Source organism: Haliotis asinina, chromosome 8 (genome assembly GCF_037392515.1).
Source record: "Haliotis asinina isolate JCU_RB_2024 chromosome 8, JCU_Hal_asi_v2, whole genome shotgun sequence".
Lineage (NCBI taxonomy): Eukaryota > Metazoa > Mollusca > Gastropoda > Lepetellida > Haliotidae > Haliotis > Haliotis asinina.
This window is the reverse complement of record NC_090287.1, coordinates 27,134,625-27,159,487: the sequence shown is the minus strand read 5'-3', so window position 1 is coordinate 27,159,487 and position 24,863 is coordinate 27,134,625. Positions and strand designations below refer to the sequence as shown.

The 24,863-nt window shown below is 38.7% G+C and overlaps 2 protein-coding genes across 2 annotated transcripts; both read left to right on the top strand.

Annotated features, from left to right (window-relative positions):
- Positions 1 to 2,110: 2,110 nt before the first annotated feature.
- LOC137294760 (anti-sigma-I factor RsgI6-like) lies at positions 2,111 to 12,597 on the top strand. Its single transcript, XM_067825868.1, has 12 exons — positions 2,111 to 2,274; positions 2,630 to 2,778; positions 2,963 to 3,061; positions 6,911 to 7,067; positions 7,403 to 7,448; positions 7,536 to 7,691; positions 8,294 to 8,349; positions 8,854 to 8,991; positions 10,276 to 10,447; positions 11,446 to 11,556; positions 11,997 to 12,215; positions 12,361 to 12,597. The coding sequence occupies exons 1-12, from the start codon at positions 2,111 to 2,113 to the stop codon at positions 12,580 to 12,582; spliced, it is 1,689 nt and encodes a 562-aa protein (XP_067681969.1). The 3' UTR covers positions 12,583 to 12,597.
- Positions 12,598 to 15,962: 3,365 nt separating this feature from the next.
- LOC137295193 (anti-sigma-I factor RsgI6-like) lies at positions 15,963 to 24,118 on the top strand. The gene is made up of 12 exons (XM_067826513.1): positions 15,963 to 16,126; positions 16,949 to 17,097; positions 17,827 to 17,925; positions 18,299 to 18,455; positions 19,667 to 19,712; positions 19,798 to 19,953; positions 20,401 to 20,456; positions 21,124 to 21,261; positions 21,923 to 22,094; positions 22,766 to 22,876; positions 23,227 to 23,295; positions 23,897 to 24,118. Exons 1-12 carry the CDS (start codon positions 15,963 to 15,965, stop codon positions 24,116 to 24,118), a joined length of 1,539 nt encoding a protein of 512 aa, XP_067682614.1.
- The last annotated feature ends 745 nt before the right edge of the window (positions 24,119 to 24,863 follow it).

Sequence of the window (24,863 nt, the reverse complement as noted above, 5' to 3'; positions counted from 1 at the left end):
CACTAAACGTTTCAACAATGCCCATGACACGTATCCGTACTTTAATACAACCGTGTTCTCCATATCTTCCTTAAATAATTTTGGTTATTTGAAAAATGGGTTATGCAACCAGCTGAGAGTGATACATTCCATATTCAACACAGCTTTCGCATGTGAATAAACCAAAACGTTTATATCTAGTTGGAATATTTTCCATATTCAACACACACTCGTTTTGTAATCTCTATTCACACAGGTCGCAAAATCTATGTAAGATCCACGTACAGGTGAAAGGGAGATGAGGATGACTTTCTCCTTGTGTTTGGTAACGTTACATGAGGTTTTTGTTGATCACTGTATCATCAAGTGCAGTAGCCACACTAAAACACAATCCTATGACCTATGTGATGACATGCATATTGAATATTTACATGCACTACTGCTGTGTTCATTCATCACAATTGTAAACCTTGTTAATCATTATGTAAGCAGATTCGTCCGGCTACCTGATCGGTCTAGAGGCGGTCACGTGACCGTCGACAGAAAGGCATATTGACTTCAATACTGACTTTAGAGCACTATGACGTCAAGCTATGACATCATTCCATTGTTCACATGTCACACTATTGTTAACATAATGTTATTGGTTTGTAGTTTATACAGAATTACTTTTTCTTAACTAAATGGACATGTTTTGGTTTTTAGAAGCTTTTCTCTGTAATTACATAATAAAACAATAATATTATAGACTCGAGAATTCGGTCAACGCCTGATTTTATGGACCCACGCAACGAAACATTAACCTCGGACGTCGACCTCGTTAAATATTACCATTTGCGGGTCCATACAAACAGATATTGACCCCATAACCAGTCTATAATTATATAACATCACCACATTTATAACGAACACGCTTATATCACGTTACGGTTATAACGCACGTTGATCCCTTTGAGTTGGTTATAACATTTACTGTGTAGTATTAGTAAGTTGTGTTTTTGAGAACTTTTGTTTTTCTTTCTGCGTGGTGTAACACGCAAACACATTAATTGTTAAACAGTTATGGGTGTGGTGAACTGGACACTGGTTTGAAGAGCATTGAATTCATATCACGGCGCATCTGCAAGACGTGAGTACTAATGCTAGGCTCCCGGTATGTTTAACACGTTTACAGCGTCGGTGAAACCAAGAGTAATGAAAAAGTACTAACAAATTGATCATAATCAAGTCTGCAACCATACTGGTAAGCAATCTTCCCATCTACGACTTTTAATACCTTTCGGCCGAGGACAGTTAGCTTCCGATAGTAGCTATTTGTATATATAGTCGACGTTTGACGTTATCGGTACAAGCAGTGCTCAAGTTGACTGAGCTCGTCACAACGTTATGACAACGTAGTGTCACTATAGAGTTTTCTGCGGAACGTTTTACTTTGAGATTCTTTCTTCACAATTCCGCTACAGCTTTAGAAAACACACGACTAAGACAACATGGAAATAGGCGAATAAATGCATTAGTGAATATATGAATACAAGGATTTAAAAAAAACATGGTGGGTACCTAAGAGTATAGATACCCTCTTGAAAATAGAAATACCCACTTAGTTTCATATGTATGGGTATCATAGCCACATGGCCAAAGGCTTCTCTGGAGTATATATGCATATACACGTTTTCAGACATACATTCTAAAATGCACATATGCACATTAACACACTTGCGCGCATGCACACGTATTCTAGCCTAACACTCAAACATACACAAACAAGCACGCACACACTCAATCACAAATTCTCATCAGCACGCTTTAACACATGGATAAAAAATAATGAACACACACACACACACACACACACACACACACACACACACACGGGTAAACTGAGAACATTGTCTTACATACCAAAAGTGAAAGGTGGGGTCTCAACAGTTAAAAATACTTCCACATATCTCTCATTTCTTGTACGCGTGATCCCCCGCCGCAAGGCTGCAGGCACTTAAAGAATGTATGCGTATTTATAGTAACTTTCACCCTGAATGGTATGCAATGGACATTCCAGATGATAAGATCTACAATGGAATCTTTAAAACGGCCACTTGTTACTCAGTGTCGTGGCTGTTTTCTGCCAGATATGTCGTGTCTGGTGCTGCTCTGTCTGCTGCCCCTCGCTTTGGGCCAAAATATCGTCCAGAATGCAAACATGGAAACAATGGATCATTGGAACTGTTGGAATATACATTGTGAGCTGACCAATGACCATCATAGTGGACAGCATGGAATCAAGGCCACGGGCAGGTATATCAATAAATGAAAACGTCCACCTACCAATGGAGGGAAAAAATCCAAAATTCCATTATTTCAAAAGTGGTATATACTTATTTATATACACGTGAATAAGAAACTCATACTACTTTACAAAACTTGCTTCGATAATCAATGTTCAATTCGTGTCAGAGCAAAAACAACCTTTATTCTGTGGTAAAACTGTATTTTGAAAGGCATCACTCATGATAATCCAGACAATTCATATTGTTTAGGATAGTTATGTTGTTAAATAGTACAAGATACCACAACGTGTGCTTGCAGTATATTTTGGCATGTAGGATTAATACGATTTAACCATATCACAAAAATACTCTGTATGTTTCAGAAATCACAATTACGAAGGACCTTCACAGACCCTCAGTGGCCTTAAGCCTAATGGACGGTATAAGGTCGAAGGATGGGTAAAGCTGCTGAACGACAAAGCTGGGCAACTAGGACAGAATATCGAGTTGGAGGTGTCCGTTGACCTTAACAGTAGGTTCTGTAACTCATTTCTCAGTCAGGAACAAGAAGCGTGATTGCGTTACCGTTTTAATCTTGGTGTGAAAATTAACTGTCAGCTCTGCAATCTCATATGCCGGAAGGTGTCATCCGTCCATTCATCCGTTCATTGTATAAGTACAATACAGTTTTAAGTGATACAATATTTGTGTTGCAGCTGGGAAGACTGCATACATCCCTGTTGCCAGCCATCCTCTCGCCAGATCCTCCGATGGCTGGATTCACCTCATTGGAGATTTCAACGCTCCTTCTGGGGGTAATGTGGAATTTGTTTGACTAAAGCAATCTAAAGTACAATGACACCCAACGTAACCTGAATTGTACATATTATCCGATGGTTCTTGCCATGATGTATACGATATTTCGTGTTCACAAAAAACTAGAACTGGTTAAAAATATCACAAGGCACCATACAAAAATGTCTTAATAGCACGATATCATTTTGTCGAACCAAAACAGCCCAGAACTTTGAATAACGGTATCAGGCCAACACACGAAGTCAAATAATAGATTATTTTTTAGTATATGACGGGTTGTAAATCCTAGCAGCAGTGGCTGCTCAAAAAGTTGAGGGTTTTCTGTCAGCGTTCGTAGCGTGGAATGAGAACCATTTCTTCCAAATGGTCTTCAAAAGAGGTCCCGTGGCTCCGAGTGACTGTCCCACCATTACAGAGACACGGATATAAAGAAATGTGTTATGATGAAGTCGACATTAATTGGGTGGTATTAGAAACTGGAAATTAAGTGCTGATCATTGTTAAGGATGCTAAATATAAAATAAATACACATCTAAGGTCTAGCCATAATAACTTTATGGTTTATATTGGTTTAGTCTAAGTTTACATTTATTTCATAATTTCTCGGGATGTGCTCTTTTTCATCTAGCCGTGTTATTATCAGCAAATGTAGTTGCATAACATTGCATGTATTCAGAAATGTGTAACTCGTCATTCATAGTGTTATAGTGTGGAAATAACCCATATAGTATTATTATTCAGTTACAAATAATGGCAACATGGAAAGCCTTTTGGGGTAGGTTACGTTCCGTTTCCCGTCCTGGAAAATCTTTTTTACGTCTACATGTGTGTGAGTTTCAAATGATAAAATCACCATTCAGTACAAACCTTTATGTTAAGTACATCCATAATGTAGTAATGACGATGCCAACCGATTACCTACCACTACCTGGTCTCTACGCTAAATACGGAATAGATGTATTAACATTGTTCTTGTTAGACAAGAACCATATTTCCTGGTTATTAGATTGCTTGACATAACCAGTTTTCTGATGACTGGGTTTATTTTATCAAAGGTTGACTGTTATAAATGTAAAATTCCTATGTAAACTATTGGTTTATCTATGAAAAGTAGGATGAACTTGACCTCACACGTTGACAGGTATAGCAGGAACATGGCAGTTGCAGTTGTTACTGATGAATTGTGGCAGGGTGGTCTAGTGGGTAAAGCGTTCGCTTTCCACGCCGAAGACCTAACAAGGGTACAATGTGAAAATAAAACATATGACATGAAATGCGTTTTCTTTGCTTAAAGATCATATATACTCTAGGGGATGAAAATGCATAAATCACTCATTGGCATCGCTATAAATGAAACCCCGTCATTAAAACTCCTCATTTCGATCTTTAATTATCTTAAATCGACCTTTTTGATAACAGTGCACAATTCTCTCAAACGAAATTTCAACCAATCAGAGCAGCTCGTCTCCGTGACGTAATAGTAGGTATAGATACGAGGGGCTATGCAGACTCCATCTACATTTCACGGAGTAAACTATTTCGTTTACAAGTTTGTACAAACCTGAAATCGCGAAAGCTGTTGTGAAAAATGAAAGCTTCATATTCTCACAATCTACTATCATTTAGTTTTGTCTCCTGTGTCTAGTTTTCGAGTTACAACCCTTGTTTTCATAGACGATTCTGTCAAAATCATTTGGTGTCGCTAGTTTGTAATCCGTGTTAGGTGGTATAAACCTACACATAATTTGTCATCATTCACATCATGCTCAGTTAATGAATTTAAAACAGGTATACTTAATGGTAACGCCACTTAGATTATCCGACAAAGGCCCCCATTTGGCATTTCTTGTACGCTGATTGATTAATTACTTTTATGCGAATTTAAATGGGGGATTTGTCAAAAGGTACTGTTTATGTCTGTACATTTACTAATCTATACTGAATACACTCTGTTGTGTCTGTGTCTATGTAAAAACAACACCCTTAACTTCTTTCAAATGATTAACCGCCAATACATTGATTGATTGCTCATTCTTGGCTAAGTAAATAACTTTTTTTAAAAGAATGACGCACATTATGCAATTAGTTGCCAGGAGACTATACAGCAATGTGAAAAAACTGAAACGATACATCACGTTTTCGTACATTAGACTGTTAAAAGACACATCACTTGGGAAATCTGCAGATGAATTATATATCACTCGTTTTTGTGAATATTGATTGATACATTCCTCGAACAAGGTAATAGCCTCACATTGCTCCTATAACTTTAATTTTAATATTTTGATTTTGTACTTATTAAGTTGTCGTAGCTTTCAACAGAATCATCGTTTTCGCCGTGAAGTGTATTGATGCAGATGACATACACTAGGGCGTGCGTGCGAATTATGATTCATGTAGGCAAACTATAAAATGTCTACATGTTACAATCCTTTTATACATTCGCAGATCGCTTCTTTTTATTAAGTTTCAAAATGCATACAAGTATGATTATAAAGTAATTATGATTATGAGACCAATTATAAAGACGTATATTGACAAGTGTCTACATACTGGTGAGTGAACGTTACAAACCAAGTAAATTTAGCAAGTGAAGAAACTTATCGCGCAGTATTTTCACTTCGACACCGATCTCGCTTAGGCTATGTTACAGGTTGTGTCATCCAAACCCCTTTTGGTTATGATTCAAATACATATTTAACTACTAGTAGAAAGTAGTTTGATTTTCTATCTTGATGAAAACAAACCATAATGTCATCAATTCCAATGGATTTGACTTCACGATTTTCAAAAATGGCGGAGCCCAGTCTGAAGATGAATGCTATTTAAGTTTGTTTTCACCGACTTACAAAATCAAAATTACTTTCTACTGGTAGTAAAATATGTATTTTATTGATAGACAATAGGATTTTGCATGGCATTGCTTATACCATATCAGTTCCACTCTTGGAAGAGATGGAGTCAACATAATATTGCTTGCAGTTGTATCATGCAAAATCATTTTGGTCATGATTCAAATGCATATTTAACTTCTAGTGAAAAGTATTTTTGATTTTCTAACTTGATTAGAACAAAGCATAATCTCAATAATTCTAACGGACTTTAGCCCGTGACTTCACGATTTTCAAAAATGGCGGCGCCCAGTCTGAGGATGAATGCTACTTAAGTTTGTTTTCACCGACTTACAAAATCAAAATTACTTTTCACTGGTAGTAAAAATATGTATTTTTGGATTGACATTAAGAGTTTACATGACATTACTTATAACATAACAATTTCACTCTTGGAAGTGCGTCGGGGGGTCAATATAATATTACTTACGATAATATTGTCACTTCGACCATAACCTCATCCTTTTGGTAAGCAATGTGTAGTAAGCAGTCTTGATTTTATAAACTCGATGAAACTTGAACTCCGTTTTCTATCCTGGAAGCGTGGTAGGGGGCGAACCATCCGATTTAGTATGTACCACAGGCTTTCACAACGCTCGCTTCACACACTCTAACAACCAATTCAAGCACAAACTATGGGGTCCGGTGGAAATCTGGGCATAGTCACACCATCACCCGACCCCAAGGAGCAATTGACGGCAACACAATAATTCGGCATGTCTTTGGTGACGCCGAGAAATCAGCAAAATGACGTGCTTCCAACACATTTTCTATACAACTAACTGAAAATCGTTCCTTCTGTGACGTCACTGTAGGGCTCTGGCGACCAACTTTAAAAAAAAAATGGTGTTCCGTTAATGACAAACCAGAAGTCTTTCATATGCAGTGGTAAAAAGAGTACCAAAAATTGAGTTTCGTCGTTCTTTAATGATTCGATCGGTCTTTTTTTTCATTTAGGCATAAAGTCGTCCAGCGTGTATTACCAAGGCCCGTCACCTGGTGTAGATTTTGTGGTCGACTCCGTGTCTGTAACTCCCTTGGTATCCAATACCCACTGGCGTGCAGAATCCGATGCCACCATAGAGAGGATGAGGAAAAGTGACATCAACTTTCAGTAGGTTATGCCAATCTGTTCTTGGAGCTGTAGAAACAGAATAATCAATGATTTTAGGTTCTTTGTTTCGGTAACACAGATAACATCACTGTTAGCTGATATATCTGGTTGTATCTTTCAGATGATAATGCAACAAAAAATAATGTGATCAATCAAAAATCATAAATTAACAATCTACCAAGTATCCAATAAACACATGACATAATAACGTGTTTGATATTTTCAAACTGTCCTTAGAGTGACTGACGTACATGTATCCGTGGAAATAAGCCATACACCTCCCTTTGACACATCTATAAATGGTATCAATAATGTTTGTTCGTAACATATTTCAGCGTCACCACTTCTGGGGGCATTTCCAACAATCAAGTTGAAATTGACGTGAGTGTTATCTGTAAAACCTATTTTTAACAGCAGTAATAAAGAAACGGATAAATCCACGCCCATGCCATATTATTTTCGTTCCAGGTCATTCAAACAAAGAAATCGTTTGCATTTGGAACCGCTGTGAACTTAGGCGAGTATCTCCATGGCGACCAGAGATACATATCTTTCATCAACAAGCACTTCAATTGGGCAGTCACAGAGAATGCTCTCAAATGGACTTCGCTGGAACCTCAGAAGGTAGTACCCGTGGTCGGATTAGTCTGCAGAAGTTACATTTCATTGACGCACATATACCTATGGCAACTGGGTCTTTATTCGTTTGCTGTAGATCTGAGTATCACACTTCCTAATCTGCTAGCATCATGTCAGTCTGTATGTTACAAAGGGCAATGATCAAGCCGAGTCGTTACACAAAAACATTTAGCGAATAACCGGTCTCAGTTATCTATAGAATAATATTGGGTGAAGACACAAATTAGCAGTAAAAATATATAAATGGACCACTAAGAAACATTGATGATCATCAGTTATTAGCAAAAAGCATTTTGGAATCGAATCCTCACATTGGTACAATATCTGAAAGCCAGTAAAAGTATGTCGCCCATCAGCGTAGCACATTTTACTCTCACACTGCTGGTACTCATATATTGTGAACTTTGTCGAGCACACCATTCGACAAAGCGACCTCAGTGGTACAATTGTCGAAAAGCTGTATCAAAGTTTGGGATCCACCATCCTCTCAGCGCTCAGATCGCTCTGAAAACGAACTTAGGTATCAATTTTCTTTACTATTGCTTTATGAAAGAAGGATTATTACCAAAAGCTCTTGTGTTTAACAGGGTCGCATCAACTACGATGAGCCAATCAACGCCATCAAGAAGTTAAGATCCAACGGGTGAGACGTTTGTCAAGAAGGACTATTTGTTGATAGTTTACAAACTGACATTTGTTACTGTTGAAGAATTTGGTGTGAAACCAACAAACAAACAACAACGCAATATTAATGGCATTGCGTAATCATAACAACGTAATATAGTATTATTGGGAGTCAGTATTCCAAAATATAAAAGTTTAAAAAGCAATACAAAGTCCAAACAGGGTATTACAGTGACAGTACAAACTTGAGTAGGAGTATAAATTCAAAGGCAAGACCTTACACAAGCAGTGATTATAGCATTACAGACAGGGGTGATTATGCAATAGTCTGTGTATCCGGGGTGATTACTGGTCTTCTTGGTAATGTGACATGCCAGTTTTTTCTCCCGACATTCATAAGAAAAAGACTCCTCCAGAGGATTCCCGAATGTTAGAAAATAGCGAGAATGTCCATAGACATGTAGTACCCTGTAGTACTTTCTAGAAAACGACAATAATCTACACTGGTGTGTTTCTCCGACAGAATCAAGGTGCGAGCTCACAACATTGTCTGGTCTGTGGATCAGTTTGTTCCACAGTGGGTAAAAGCTCTTCGTGGTCAAGCACTGAAGGACACAGTGAAACACCACATACAAGACATTGTTGGACGAACCAAGGGCCTGTAAGTTTCCAGTCAAAATATCATATCAAAATATTTTAGCTGTAAGAGAAAGTTCTTCTTGTCGAGTTTTTTTCTAATATTAGCATGACATTTGGTATGACCAAATTACTACTCTTCATGATATGCCAAATTACAGAGAGGAGTTGTTGAGCATCTTGTGGACGATGCACCTGTCTTGGAAGGCTAGTTCGAGGCAAGCACCAGAATGCCCGGATTTAAATGCAGCTTGAGTATTAATCTCGCTTAAAGCTAAAGGTTGGACACAAGGTGAAAGCTACAAATACGTTTGCCGTGCCAGTCTTCTATACTTTTGCAACAGTTGATTGAACAAAAGATCATGGCTGACAACAGAGCCCGCCATCCTCGGAACTCTCTTAATCGGTATATCTGCCAATTAATTCTGGAGGTCGGCTTTGTTTAATGTGGAGGATCTTCATGACTTTAATTTTGTACTTTTGACCATATATATTGCTCGGGTGATCCTCTAGTAGGGCATGTCAGTATTAATGATAAAAGAAACGAATTCCACAGGCATTCAAGCCCCCCAAAGCTGTTGGGCAGAATCTTAAATTTGAAGTTGATTTTGTCGATGGCTACGTACTGTACAGAGATGTATGGCATGGCTCGTTGCTTCTACTACAGCTTTCGCCATGTCTGTGACTCCGAGATCCATACACGAATTCTCCTCTGATCTTGTCCTTTTTTCATAAAAGCAGTGAATTAGTAAATGTTAATGAAATTTCTCTCCCTTTTGGTAACAATGTGATTGGTAAGATTTGGGGAAAGCATGCTAAATAAGCAGACCTCGCCTTTGAAAACCTCGCATACCAAGTACATTGACTCCCCATTGTTGCCTTTGGTTGGGTCCCAGATCATGAGAGTACCCGTGTTCTATACCGATAGCACTGTTCTGCTGACACCTAGAAGGCTGCAGTGTTGGTAAGTCTACATATTCTTTAGAAAGTCTCTGATGAGTTGGACTAGGCAGATCTTCCTGGGAGAGGAGACAAGGGTACCTTGGCTGATGATTAACTGATAATGAACCTTATCGGCCAGACTGTGCCAGCACCGCCCGACCTCTCTGCTATTTTCAACCTCTAAATCATATCCAGTAATGGGCATTCTCATTAAACCTGACTTCAAATTATATTCAGGATTCGTTTTCCGAATCTTTGAATCATTAGCCTGATGGTACAATTTTGTGTTCTTTTCATGAAATTTTAATTAAGAAGTTGATAGTGTTATGTCGCTGATGTCAGCTCTGTGAATGATGTACCCTGACAGGGTGGAACACTGGGACGTCAACAACGAGAACCTCCACGGCTTCTGGTTCCAGAACACTCTCAACGATAGAGACTACGACCTAGAAATATTCCGTATCGCTAAACAAGCTGGTCCAAATGTTAAAATGTTCCTGAATGACTTCAGTGTTGTATCATCGGGCGGGATGACTGGGGTAAGAATTGAGACTGGTTACTACTTTTTGTGTCTTTGGATGTTTCAGTTACGTATATATCTCGCCACTTTAAGATGGATATTAGCGTAAGGGTTAATAGAGTGTTTGGGCAGAAAATATTTGTTCGTTGTCATCATTTTTGGACAGTTAACTTTCCAGTGCAGTTGTCAAATTCAAATAAACATTATGTAATCCTTTCTTCGTTTCCTGTATATGCTACTGCATGTGATCGCCGTAAAAGTCCACACCACTATTATACTTGTTACTTCGTTACTATATTCAGCGTATAAAACTATAATTCCTTATTGCTGTCAATCCCTTTCATGCATACCCTTTGTTTTGTTATGGTTTAGTTTTAATCAACTGAATTATCATGAGTGTTTGTTTTCTGCTGTTTTACATTGTACTTGACAACGGTATAAGGATAAGTACAGAAACGTCGCACCGAAACTAAATGAAAAAATGAAAAAGTTGTCATGGACGAAATAGGTTGCTTTTATTACCTCCCAACTTCTAAAATGCCAGTCATATTACATGGATTCAATAAATATATATATACTACTACCTGCATGTACTCTACTGCATGTACTCTATTACATGTACTCTACTACAACCAGTCATTCCGTGACATTCATCAAGGAGTTTAATGTAAAAATGTTTAACTGTTGCTACAATTCTGTAGGACTGAAATATATGTTAAATATATTTGGAACATTGCACATTGTATTATATTGGATATTATGTTCTTGTTTTTTGTGTATTTCACTGCTGGGGGCACAGTTAAACTTCTGTTACATTTTATCAAATTCAAATGTATCCAGTATAATATAATCTTGGTTGTTTCTTTTACCGTTTTTGAATTGTGTTTGAACTGAATTTGTTCATCCTTGAAAGACATAGCTATGACTAAATTAATCATTAAAAGATGTATACTATGTCTGTTTTTCTTGCTTTAATCTATATGGTACTCTAGAAATATGTTTAACTTTTCTGCTCAGGCATACCGTGACCAAGCCATCAGGACAAAGAACGCAAACGTTGGCCTCTATGGAGTCGGTGTTCAGTGTCACTTTGGAGAAAATGTTGAACCGGACCCAACTCTGATTAAGGTAATTTGGAGAAAATTTTGAACCGGATCCAACGCTGATTAAGGTAATACAACAAAGGAAATGTCATTATTGGTACAGAATTATCTATTTACCACTATGTTGTAATTTTTATTGATACTTTAACACGACAAATGATGAAAAGTACTCTTTTTAAGTTTAGTAATATGTCCGCGTGTTAGTGGCGTTCATACGACAGGAGATGCTAATATGTGAGTGAATGAGTTAAAACTGAAAGTCACTTAGGCAATATTTCAGTTATATCGTGACTAAATCAAGTTATAGACAAGGAAAAGAAGATTATAAAACCTGACAACGAAGGACAGTAAAACAAACAGATTATCACAGATACAAACTACTCTAACTGAGTAGATCTAAATTATCACATGGATATGGTAATGATTATTTTACATATTCATAATGCTTTATGTTGCTACTGCCAGGAACATCTAGATACCATAGCCCAAGCTGGCGTTCCTATCTGGGTCACTGAACTCGATGTCATAAATGCTGATGAACACAAACGAGCAGATTGGTACGAGACTGCTCTGAGGACTTTCTATGGACATCCAGCTGTTGAAGGAATCATGTTTTGGGGATTTTGGAGCGAGAGAGACTGGAGAGGAGATCCAGCTACACTGGTGTCTGGAAATGAGTTCAGGGTAGGCATTACAAACATTGGGGGGAATGTTTCAAGCTGACTGTGTATCTCATGTTTGCACTGACGTTAATATGCCTTATTGTCGTTGCAAATAGAGGTAACTGTGTATTGACATCGTATGAATGCTATTCTTTTTCACGTTGTAGATAAACGCCGCCGGTCAACGTTACATTGACCTCACAGAGAAACAATGGATGACCAACGAAAACCACAAGCTCTCACAATCTGGCAATAACTTTAAAGTCCGTGGTTTCCATGGCGACTACACCATTAAGGTCAAGGTCAATGGGAAAGAAGTTTCTTCCCTCTCACAGTTCTTTACCTTGGGTAAATCGGCTCATACTGTAAACATCCATGTCCATCATTAGTATAATCGCTGTCAATAAAGTATTATTTGCACAATGTAAAACAGTAATGACAATTCACTAAAACTGTTCCAGTGTATGTTTCATTCAGCTAATTATAAATATAAATGACGTCTTAACGGTTGATTTATCCTTAATGATCTGATGTAACCGTCAAAGACCTTAATGTCAGTACCAATGGCCGTACTGTGTGTTAAATGAGGTTCCCCATGAAATTCTACCCAAAGAAAGGAGAAGCAACCAAGCAAGATCTTGGCCTAGATTTTGGAAGCCCTCTTAGCGCTAAGATAGTCGTAAATGCCATACATTAACATTAACTTACGACTGTCATAGTGCTATGAGCGCTTCGAAAATCTAGGCCCTGTCTACGAAGCTGCTCATCGATTATGGACAACGTTTTGTGGTTTTCATGATGACCTAACCTAGCTGACTCCACTGCTGTTTTTCGCCGATTTTAGCAATATAACAACAAAATAACAGCGCGGAACACCAGAAATGGGCTTCACTCATCGCACTAATCTGGGGACTCGGACCCGTGGCAAGCAAACGCTTTTACGACTAGAATAACACACACGCACACGCGCACGCACACACGCACACGCACGCGCGCACACACAACCGCCCCCATCATTGTACGAACTGACTGATCTTCTACCTGTCATAATTCGTCTTCTGTGTTACGTCTCGCATCATCAATCATTTTCTCTCAACTCTCTCATAGTCCTTCAGCATGCTTGAATTTTGTACTTGCATACAAATATATTCACCCACTCTCTTGTACTCAATATTCATCTAAATTCTCATTTTGGTAATAAATCGTAATATTAAAACTAAAACTTTAATTAAGCATTTTTTTCTGTTCACTCACTGTGAACACAATGGAGAGTTCAGGTCAGTACCTGGTGACACCAACGCTTGCAGTCATCACTGCTCAACACCATCCTGGAAGGAATTGTACAAGCTGCCGGATTTTGGCTTGGGGAACTCTTTGCCATTCCTCCTGCAACGCTCTGGCAAGTATCTGAGGACGATGGTGGCGCTTATGGTTCGTTCAACAGATGCTCGATCGGGTTTAGATCAGGCGATTTGGAAGGCCAGTGAAGGACAAAAACGTTTGCACTATCGAGATAGACACCTGTTACACGAGTTGTGTGAGAAGGTGAAGGCGCATGATTTGGTCGATGTAGCGATTTGATGTAAGATTGCCTTGAAACATAAGTTGCTCTGATCTGCCCGAGTAGGCGATAGTTCCCCACACCATAAGCGACTAACGGGATCGGGTGGTCAGGCTCGCTGACTTGGCTGACACATGTCATCGGTTCCCCACTGCGTAGATCGATGGTCATGCTATTGAACATTATGTTGTCTAGTTCAGACTCGATTATTTACAGACCGCCGCCATATAGTTGGACGCTTGCTTAGTGCGGTGTAAAACTAAACTCACTCACTCACTCGGAAACGCAATTCATCTCTGTACCAACGCGTACCATGTGTTCCCCAGGTCCCATGCCTGTACCCTGTAGCACCACTGGACACGTCGTTGTCGGTGTAGTCGTATGAGGACAGGTGCTCGAACTTCTTGTGTGTTTTTTTCGGAAATTCGTCGAAGACCAGGCTCCTGTCCTGCTGGAGCAAATCGGTGACGTAGGTGAAACTCCTGAATGAACAGATCCTGACCAGGAGTTATCACTCTTGGTCTTCCACCATCGGGATGAATATACTGAAGGGGTACATCGATGTCATAAGCGAGATATGATGCTACGGTGGACGTGAAGTACCGTGCAGACTGGGACTCTCCTGTTTCCAAACGTCCAATCGCGATATTTCGGTGAGGGGCATGCAATCCTGGCATCTTTTATCCTCGATTACGTCATAAATTCCATAATGAAATTACGTGCGTGCGTGTGTGAATTGTGTGAAGAATGTTTACATCAATCTATGTAAGCGTGCTTGGTAGTGCATGTGTCCTAAAGTGTGTGTGTGTGTGTGTGTGTGTGTGTGTGTGTGTGTGTGTGTGTGTGTGTGTGTGTGTTTACAGAATGTTTGCATGAATCTATGTAAGCGTGCTTGGTACTGCATGTGTCCTAAAGTGTGTGTGTGTGTGTGCGTGCGTGCGTGCGTGCGTGTGTGTGTGTGTGTGTGAAGAATGTTTGCATCAATCTATGTAAGCGTGCTTGGTAGTGCATGTATCTTAAAGTGTGTGTGTGTGTGTGTGTGTGTGTGTGTGTGTGTGTGTGTGTGTGTGTGTGTGTGTGTGTGAAGAATGTTGTTACGAGAGTGTATTTTCCGTGATTTGAGTTGTTATTAATTATTATTCCGGTAGTTGTAATTCGGTGACAATATTTAAGGTTTTAGTGTTAAATATTATGGGCCACATTTCCTACAGAGAATTATTTAAGCGGCACCCCTCTAAGGCAATACTTACGAGTTACCCCCCTTTGAAAAACATAAACACGAGGCTACCACTGTTCTAGAGCATTCATCGTTAGTGCCGATGGTTGTATGTGCTCGAACTTTCAGGAAATGACTGAATATATATATAAATGCTATAACGGACACGGACACACAGAGTTTAAATGGAGTAATATCAACCTGCTCCATCAACGCCGGATCTACATAACAACTGCCTGGCTGTTCGCTGTGTTACATTCTGCATAACTGTTTCTCACTCTCTGTGTAAATCAAGACTTTGGTGAGTTTGCTATATATTATGTGACCCATTGCCTTGGATTTTGCCTCATTTGTACTCTATTTGAAACGGTATTGTAAAATTGACTTGTGACTTTGTATAACTTGTTCTCGTTTCTTAATAATACAATATTTGAATGTTTTAGATTTGTCGTTGTTCTGTTTTGCTGGTTTGCAGGGGATTTCTTGCACCTTTTGTCACGGTAAAATTCTAACCATAACAATGTTTGCATCAATCTATTTAAGCGTCCCAAAATGTGTGTGTGTGTGTGTGCGTGCGTGCGTGTGTGTGTGTGTGTGTGTGTGTGTGTGTGTGTGTGTGTGTGTGTGTGTGTGTGTGTGTGTGTGTGTGTGTGTGTGTGTGTGCTCATTCTAGTTGACCACACTTATTGTATAACTGCAATAACCCGGTATGAGGATAAAAATAAAAAGATAAGTTCTTCACAGGGAAGGAATTCCTTAGTGATGAATTAATTTCACAACAAATCCGGCTAATGGGCAACAAAACCGTCCAGTAGGGATGAATCTGTTTCAAATGTTCAAAGTCTTGCTCTCATTAAATGTCCGCTGGATCCACGTGTTTTAGTAGCTTTTACACTGAATGGTATGCAGTGGACATTCCAGAGATAAGATATGCAGTGGCATTTTTAAGACAGTCACCTGTTACTCAGTGTCGTGGCTGTGTTCTCCCTGATATGTCGTGTCTGGTGCTGCTGTGTCTTCTGTCCCTCGCTATGGGGCAAAATATTGTTCAGAATGGAAACATGGAAACAATGGATCATTGGAACTGTTGGAATATAAATTGCGAGCTGACCACTGATCACCATAGTGGACAGCATGGAATCAAGGCCACGGGCAGGTAAATCGTTAAAACGCCACCTCCCCATTGAGGAAAGACAGTGCAGTACAAAGTTCCATTATTACAGTGGTGGTTCCTATATATGTACATGAGCGTGGATACGAAAACTGATACTGCTTTACAACATGTTCCTCCACAATCAATAATCAATACGTTTCTGAGCAACAAAACGATATTTTTCTGTAAAATAAAATATATCTTTGGAAAGACATCAATCAGAGCGAACAAGTCTTTAATTCATAACGTTTTAGAATATAAATACGTGAGGTTTACTGAGATGTTTGACAAAACTTCGTTGTAATGTATACGTACGTGGTTGTTTTTAATGTTAAACCATATACATACTCCCAAAACTATGAATCTGCGCTTTGCGGTTCCTGTGTGAATGGACTAGGGTATGAATTCCATATTATAGTAGTATGTCCTCTTTACAATGACTCTCGTGTTAGATATGTACCAGTATACTGTCGTAATTACCCCCATGTACAAATGTTTATTGAGTTAGTGAAAACAAGTGATATGAACGGACTCTTAAGACTTTGTGTCTTTCTTTAAATGGTTTATCGAAGCAAAAATCATATCATACACATAATCATATCTATTTATGTAGGAAGATGCATATTCTCAGTGTGGCTCATGTGCATGGTTTACACATGTTGTACTGTTGGCTCATGGCCATCTATCCGAAATGATGATGATGATGATGATGATGATGATGATGATGATGATTGATGATGATATAAACAGAGCCAGTTTGTTGTATGTTTGGGCATTTAGGATTACTAAGGTTTGACCATTTAATATATCATCTGTATGTTTCAGAAATCACTATTACGAAGGGCCATCACAGACCCTCAGTGGCCTTAAGCCTAATGGACGGTATAAGGTCGAAGGATGGGTAAAGCTGCTGAACGACAAAGCTGGGCAACTAGGACAGAATATCGAGTTGGAGGTGTCCGTTGACCTTAACAGTAGGTTCTGTAGCTTACTTCTCGATCAAGAGTAAGAAGTCTATTGTGTTAGCGTTTTCACATTGGTAAATTCATGTTCGTATTGGTGAAACAATTTGCAGTTGGTATTTTTGACTTATGAGACAATACTTCACACACTGATTTTTTAAAAAACATACTCATTTATATACGTGAGTGAGCTTATTTTTATCCCGCATTCAGTAATTTTCGTACAATGTGGCAGAGTTTGTAAATGGTCGAGTCTGAATCATGCTCTTGTTTGTCAGGGTATGGTTTGGACCGACTTTATAAAACAAACCCTCTTCGTCAATGTTGAGGATGTCTTTTTCGTGGTAATCTTTCAAAACTGTCTTCAGGTTCTCTCGACCACTAATTGCCCCTGTTTCGTCGGCCCTGACTTTTTCGCCCTGGTGAACATGTTTTGAGATTGAGTAACGAGATTTGAAGCGGTAAAGCTACCCGCGTGAACGTCCAGTTTGTTACCAAATTCCTTTGCCTTTTCTAATAGAATATGATCGCTGACCGAGGCGTATTACTGGTTATTCCATTAGTCGAAACTTAAAGTGCCTCCTCTGGTTTTTTACTTTTGTACGAGTGTATAACATTTTTTCTGCACCAACCAATCTTGCAATCAGACTGGTCATACTTCTTAATTCTAATAACAAAATACAACATTTTTGTTTTTGTGTAAATGTAATTATATTTCAGCATGTGGTCTTTGTGTTGTAGGTGGAAAGAAAGCATACATCTCTGTCGGCAGCCATCCTCTCGCCAGATCCTCTGACGGTTGGATTCACCTCACCGGAGACTTCAACGCTCCCTCTGGGGGTAATGTTGGCATTTCATTGAACCAAAGCAGTCTTGAAACATTCCATGCATCCAACATATCCTGAACTGTAAATATTCTCCGACGGTTGTTGCTCTGAGCAACATGATAAAGTTCTATACAAAAACAGTGAGAAACTGAGAAAAAAAAACTTGACAACCGCACAAATTCAACACATTTATAAATACATACACACATACACACACACACACACACACACACACACACACACACACACACACACACACACCACACACACACCACACACACACACACACACACATATATATATATATATATATATATATGGACATGTGACGTAAAATGTGTTTTCCATTGCTTTGTAATTCGATTGTTCCTTGTTTTCAAATATAGGTATAAAATCATCCAGTGTGTATTACCAAGGCCCATCACCTGGTGTAAACTTTGTGACCGATTCCGTGTCTATAACTCCCCTGGTAGCCAATACCCACTGGCGTGCAGAATCCGACGCCACTATAGAGAGGATGAGGAAAAGTGACATCAACTTTCAGTAGGTTATGTCCGTCTGTTATTGGAGCTTGAGTAAGAGAGAACTCCTGTGGTTTAGGGTTTCTTTGTGAAGATAACACTTTTTTTCAGAAGGCTTTCGATCAAAGTTGCAATATTTAAGTAAAGCTTTCAAAACGTGACATTTCGGGGATATTTGAACAGTTATTCCATTATTGACCAAATTTGTCTCCGATGCAATTCCCTACATTGATTTGAAACATGCGTTCCCACACTTTTTCAATTGAACAGTTGACTGGTCTTTGTTGTTAATGACGGGTGCCAAAGGTGGGCCAGGATCCGCTCACCTTCACGCGAACACCCGGTATCATCACTGTGTGATAGTTATTCAAAAACACATGCTGTGTCACCATATCTCGTGGTGAATTAGCCGATACACTGAATTATCGGATACACACTCGACTATTAACAGACAGCCGCCACAAGGCGGGAATATTGTAACAACCAAACAAATTAGCAAACGAACAGCTTTCAGTAAGGTGACCAATTGTCAATTATCTAACCTTGACATAAGTCACAAGGATATCATCCTGTCATATAGAGATAAGAGAAACGAAAAATAAATCTCCCAAAATGTGTTTTGTTTGTTTGGGTTTTTTGTTTGTTTGTTTGTTGTTATTGTTTTTGTTTCGTTTTGTTTTTATGTGTTTCTTTTGTTTGTTTGTTTGGGGTTGTTTCTTTTCTGGTTTGTTTGGTGTTTTTGTTTGCTTGTGGGGGGGGTTGTTTGCTTGTTTTTTGTTTCTTTTTGTTTTGTTTTGTTTAACGACGTTATTGGTTGCTCAAAGGGCGAACAAAGAAAGCGCAAAGGAGATAGAGGCATCGCCGCTGACCTGTTACATGGCGTGCTTTCGACGACATCTGTGCTTTCTTTTTTGCGACGTCTGCGTGCCCTACGCAATAATTCTGCCTTCTTCGTGCTTACTTCGCGCGTTCAGAGACGTTCTAAATATTTTTAGAACACGCAAAGAAATCAGAACGGCCGTCCTACTATGTTAACGGGGTAGTAGTTTCTTCATGCTTATTGAGACAGAGGTGATGTCTTAATGTTAAGTTTGCTAAAATCAAACCTGTAATACAACAGACATAACGATATATAAACGATATTTTTATCAACGGTAATAAGCTATATGTTTATACTTCGCTTGAACTCATCTATAAATGGCACCATTTACGTTTCTTTATAATACATTGCAGCGTCACTACTTCTGGGGGCATTTCCGACAATCAAGTTGAAATTGACGTGAGTGTTATCTTTAAAACTATTTAATCAACAGTATTCAAGAAACCGTTGACCAAACACTCGTGTCATCATATTTTCGTTCCAGGTCATTCAAACAAAAAAATCGTTTGCATTCGGAACCGCTGTAAACTGTGGCGAGTATCTCCATGGCGACCAGAGATACATATCGTTCATCAACAAGCACTTCAACTGGGCAGTCACAGAGAATGCTCTCAAATGGACTTCGCTGGAACCTCAGAAGGTAGTGTCTGCGATCGGATGAGCCTGCCGATCCTCTCTGCTGCAGTCGCTACATGACCTTGACCCACAGACAAGGAACCTTTGGCAACTGGGTCTTTAATCGTTGGTTGTAACTCCGAATAAAATACCCACATAAATGGATACCCCTAGTCCGGCATGACCATGTATGTTCGTATGAGCAATGGTGAAGCCGAGTTCATAAACCATCAGTGAAAAACCCGACACGATTATCCATCAAGACAGATTCTGTTGAGCGTAACATGGCAAATAACAATTAAAATTTAAGAATGAATCAGTAAAAATCAATTCTGAACCCAACAATCCTGAAAGCCATGATTGTCTCAACGTTCGGATTGCTTTGTGGAACGGTCTTAGAAATCTATTTTCTTTAATATAGCCTTAAAAAAGAAGACATATATGCATTACAAACAACTGTTGTTTTTAACAGGGTAACATCAACTACGACGTACCGATCAACGCCATCAAGAAATTGAGATCCAACGGGTGAGAACAAGTTTACAAACTGATATTTGTTACTTGTTGATGCCCTTGTTGAAAGTCCATAAAACGACTTGGTGTAAAATCAACATATAAACAACAAAACAATATATTTTGCAAGCATGTCACTAGCCAGTGCCAGTGCATATGAGAAAAAGTAATGTATATCCATACAGATGAAACATGAAGGAATGAAACAAATTGTCACATTGTCCGTTGATTTCTCCTCATCATCTGTTTCATCCTTGGCCTCATTATTTGCTTTGTATCAGTCTTGTAAATCTTTCAATGGTATAGCTGTATTCAAAAAGTGAAACAATCAATGCAATTTGTATAGCGACAGTATAAAATTGCCTGGGAATTAAATTGAAAGACACGATAATACAAAGACAGTGATAATAGTAGTAAACACAGCAGAGCTTGTATATATTCACCTCACTGCAACAATAAGCTGTATCCAGCGCGACAATGATCTCCACACAATTGCTGGTCTTCTTAAAGATTGAGATACAATGTGAGATGCAAGTTAGTTCCCCCTACATACCCGAGAAAAAGACTGCACAACATACCAGTATTCCAAATCAAAATATAGTGGAAATATCCACAGACTTATAGTACCCTGTAGTACCTACAGAAAACGACAATAATCTACACTGGGGTGTTTCTCCGACAGAATCAAGGTGCGAGCTCACAACATTGTTTGGTCTGTGGATCAATTTGTTCCACAGTGGGTTAAAGCTCTCCGTGGTCAGACACTGAAGGACACCGTAAAACACCATATACAAGACATTGTTGGACGAACCAAGAACCTGTAAGTTCTAGAATATCACTTACATACAACGTTTTCACTTTTAAAAGAAATCTCTGCATAAAGCAGGCTGAGACCATCGGATATGGCATTGTCTATGAATCAGTATCTATAACGTCAGATGTCCACATGAAGAGAAGGTTGAAGCAATTCCTATTGTCGTCAGATATAAATGTCTTTCATTTTGCTCATTCCAGTAGAATTATGTGTTCACGTGAAAGCCTGGTTCTTGCTCAAAGATCTTATAAATTACATACATTACAAATCGAGAGAAAAGGGGCAGGGAGGGACGTAAACATCAGGTGACATTTGCTTTCAGTCTTGACAAACTGTCCAACAATTCGAATATGTAACTCAGTAAGTGGCTATCTTGCTACTGACAAATATGATGTGACCCAAGGATCAAGTTTGATGTGTGGAATAATTGGTGTACCCAGGTGATCAAATTGCAGTCAAACCAACTGGAATTCGGTTCTTTTTTAAGATTACAAAAATTGAGCAAAGCATTTAGGTTTTTTAAGCATCTAGAACATATCTGTGTCTCAAACACATTCTATTGATAGGATGGGCTTTCTCTGGATTATGTTTCTGATTCTTTAAATCATTAAAGAAAGACGTTCTTTACTATCTTGAAGTCAGCTCTATAAATGATGTACCCTCACAGCGTGGAACACTGGGACGTCAACAACGAGAACCTCCACGGCTTCTGGTTCCAGAACACTCTCAACGATAGAGACTACGACCTAGAAATATTCCGTATCGCTAAACAAGCTGGTCCAAATGTTAAAATGTTCCTCAATGACTACAGTGTTGTGGCATCGGGCGGGATGACTGGGGTAAGACTTGAAGTAATCTGGTTAAACCTTCTGGTATCCTTGCACATATCATTTACGTATCTAGTTACTTTAAGTTGGTTACTAGCGTAAGTGTCAACAGAGTATTGTTGCGGAAAATATTTGTTCTTGTGTTTCACTTCCACTGTCTTTGAAAGGCGTTTAGATGTCATGCACATAACCGTGAGGACGGATGTCAACTTCCTTATTCGAGGAACACAATGTTTCGGAGTATATTCTTACTCCTTCATTTTGCTGCTTCATATGCATACACACTGGATTTGGTCACCCTTTACTGAAACAAAGTATGAATAAATGAATGAAAAACCGTTAGGTAAACGTATTCCATATTGTTGTAAATCTCTTTCATTCGTAGTCATTTTCTGTTGTTGTTCTTATTAATTATTATAGTTATTGTTTTGTGCTGTCTCACTTCGAGCTTGTATGACAACGGTTTAAGGAAATATACCAAAACGTCGCACCAATCCTGAATGGAGACGTTGCCATTCACACTCCAACCTGCCTTTACTGTTATCTGCCAACTTATAAATTGCCAATGAAACAGATCAGTGTAATGTTTTTTCTCTTTTTTCTTCTTTGTGCTTGATTTTTTTTGTTGAACAGTGTATTGTATTCCATTGCAGGCTTAAAATGTGTTTCAATTATCTATCCAGGCTTACCGAGACCAGGCCATTAGATTCAAGAACGCACACGTCGGCCTCTATGGAGTTGGTGTCCAGTGTCACTTTGGAGAAAACGTTGAACCCGACCCAACACTGATCAAGGTAGCTCGAACACCAAGCAAATACATTTATTATATTGCCCCTATATAGTCCTTCTATTTAGCCGTTCTGGTATTAAACTTCACAAGTTGTATTATGGTCATTTCAATACGAAATAAATAAAAAATATTCTTATTAAGTAAGTAAAATGTTCATATGTGGGTGATACTGACACCACTGATGATACTTATGGCAATGGTTTCTGAAATGTGATTTTGATGATGATGATGATGATAATGATGATGATGATGATGATGATGATGATGATGATGATGATGATGATGATGATGATGATGATGATGATGATTACTCTGCATGGCTGTGTTCATAATGCTTTATGTTGGTACTACTTTTGGGGATTCTGGAGCGAGAGAGACTGGAGAGGAGATCCAGCTACATTAGTGTCTGGAAATGAGTTCAGGGTAGGTATGACGAACAGAATGTATAAATATATTAATTACCTCACAAGAATCTCAATAATGTTCTATTGTTAGTTTGCAACCAATGTTTGGGAAATTAAATGTGGTATTAGAAAGCGCAAGGACGCTTAATTTGGCTTTTCTCCGTTTTATAATGCAGACCTTTAGGAACCAGAAACAAACATGTGTTGCTTAGGAATGGGTGGTCTTGATATTTTACGAAGCTTTAACTGTTTGTGAATTACTTGTGCCTGTGTAAATTACGGCCTTCGCTAATCATTGAAGATGAGGGTGTATCTTATATTTACACTGTCGTTGATATGGATTATTTGTGTATTTACTCGGTATAAATACAGCTCCTTCACACGTTGTTATACACGCCGCTGGCCAACGTTACACTGACCTCACAGAGAAAAAATATATGACCAAAGAAAACCATCGATGATATTCCAGCACCCTGTTATAGTACATAAAGATTTGATCACATGAATGTGTTAAAGCTTAGTGTATCCTATAGTTCCACTGACTCTAATATACACTATTTCTATCACGAAATGGATATCTAATTTCTTTCACATGTCTACATCCCTTTCATCTGCTGCAGATAAACGCCGCCGGTCAACGTTTCCTTGACCTCACAGAGAAACAATGGATGACCAACGAAAACCACAAGCTCTCCCAATCTGGCAAGAACTTTAAAGTCCGTGGTTTTCATGGCGACTACACCATTAAGGTCAAGGTCAACGGGAAGGAAGTTCCTTCCCTCTCACAGTCCTTTACCTTGGGTAAATCGGCTCACACTGTAAACCTCCGCGTCCATCATTAGTACGACCACTGTCAATAAAGTAAGACACTTGTGGCGTTATCTGTTGAAGTTTGTCAGTGCTGGATAACCTAATTCATTTAACATCTGAAAGATCATTTTCAGGATACATTATCAGGCGTCGGGTCTACTATGTGTTATCTTTTGTGATGATGAGGTAGTCACTGCATGTACTATAACTTGATTTATCTGAAATCTTTGCGTTTATTGACTACAGCAGTGAATGTCTAGCATTGTCACTCCAGATAATTTCAGATCTCATGTCAACTGTACAATAGAAGTTCATTTGAAACTGTTGCAGTGTAATCTTCATTCACCTAAATGGCGTCTTATAACTAACGGTTTATCTTTCAAGGACCAGAACCAGAAGTCAATGCCAATACCTGTGACCGTACTGTGTCTTTTGTGTTTGTCTTTGGTCATGAGGTCCCTAATGAAATTCTCCCAACAACAAACGATCTTGCTCTGTCTACGAAGATGCTCACGATCAAATCAGAATCATAAAATGGAATCTGTTTATGTGACATTTCGTATTTTCATATTTTTTTCATTTTTTTTATATTTTTGCTGCATATTCATTACAAGTCATAATAACTAACGAAAGGTTAATGGCAACAGTACTTATAAAACCTATCAATATTTGATTGTATGGAGGCTGAATGTTTAGCTAGCCTATATGGCAATTAGCTCCTTTTGGATTTCTTTGAATTCTGGCACTTTCGTGTACGATCTTTCGGTGAATATACAT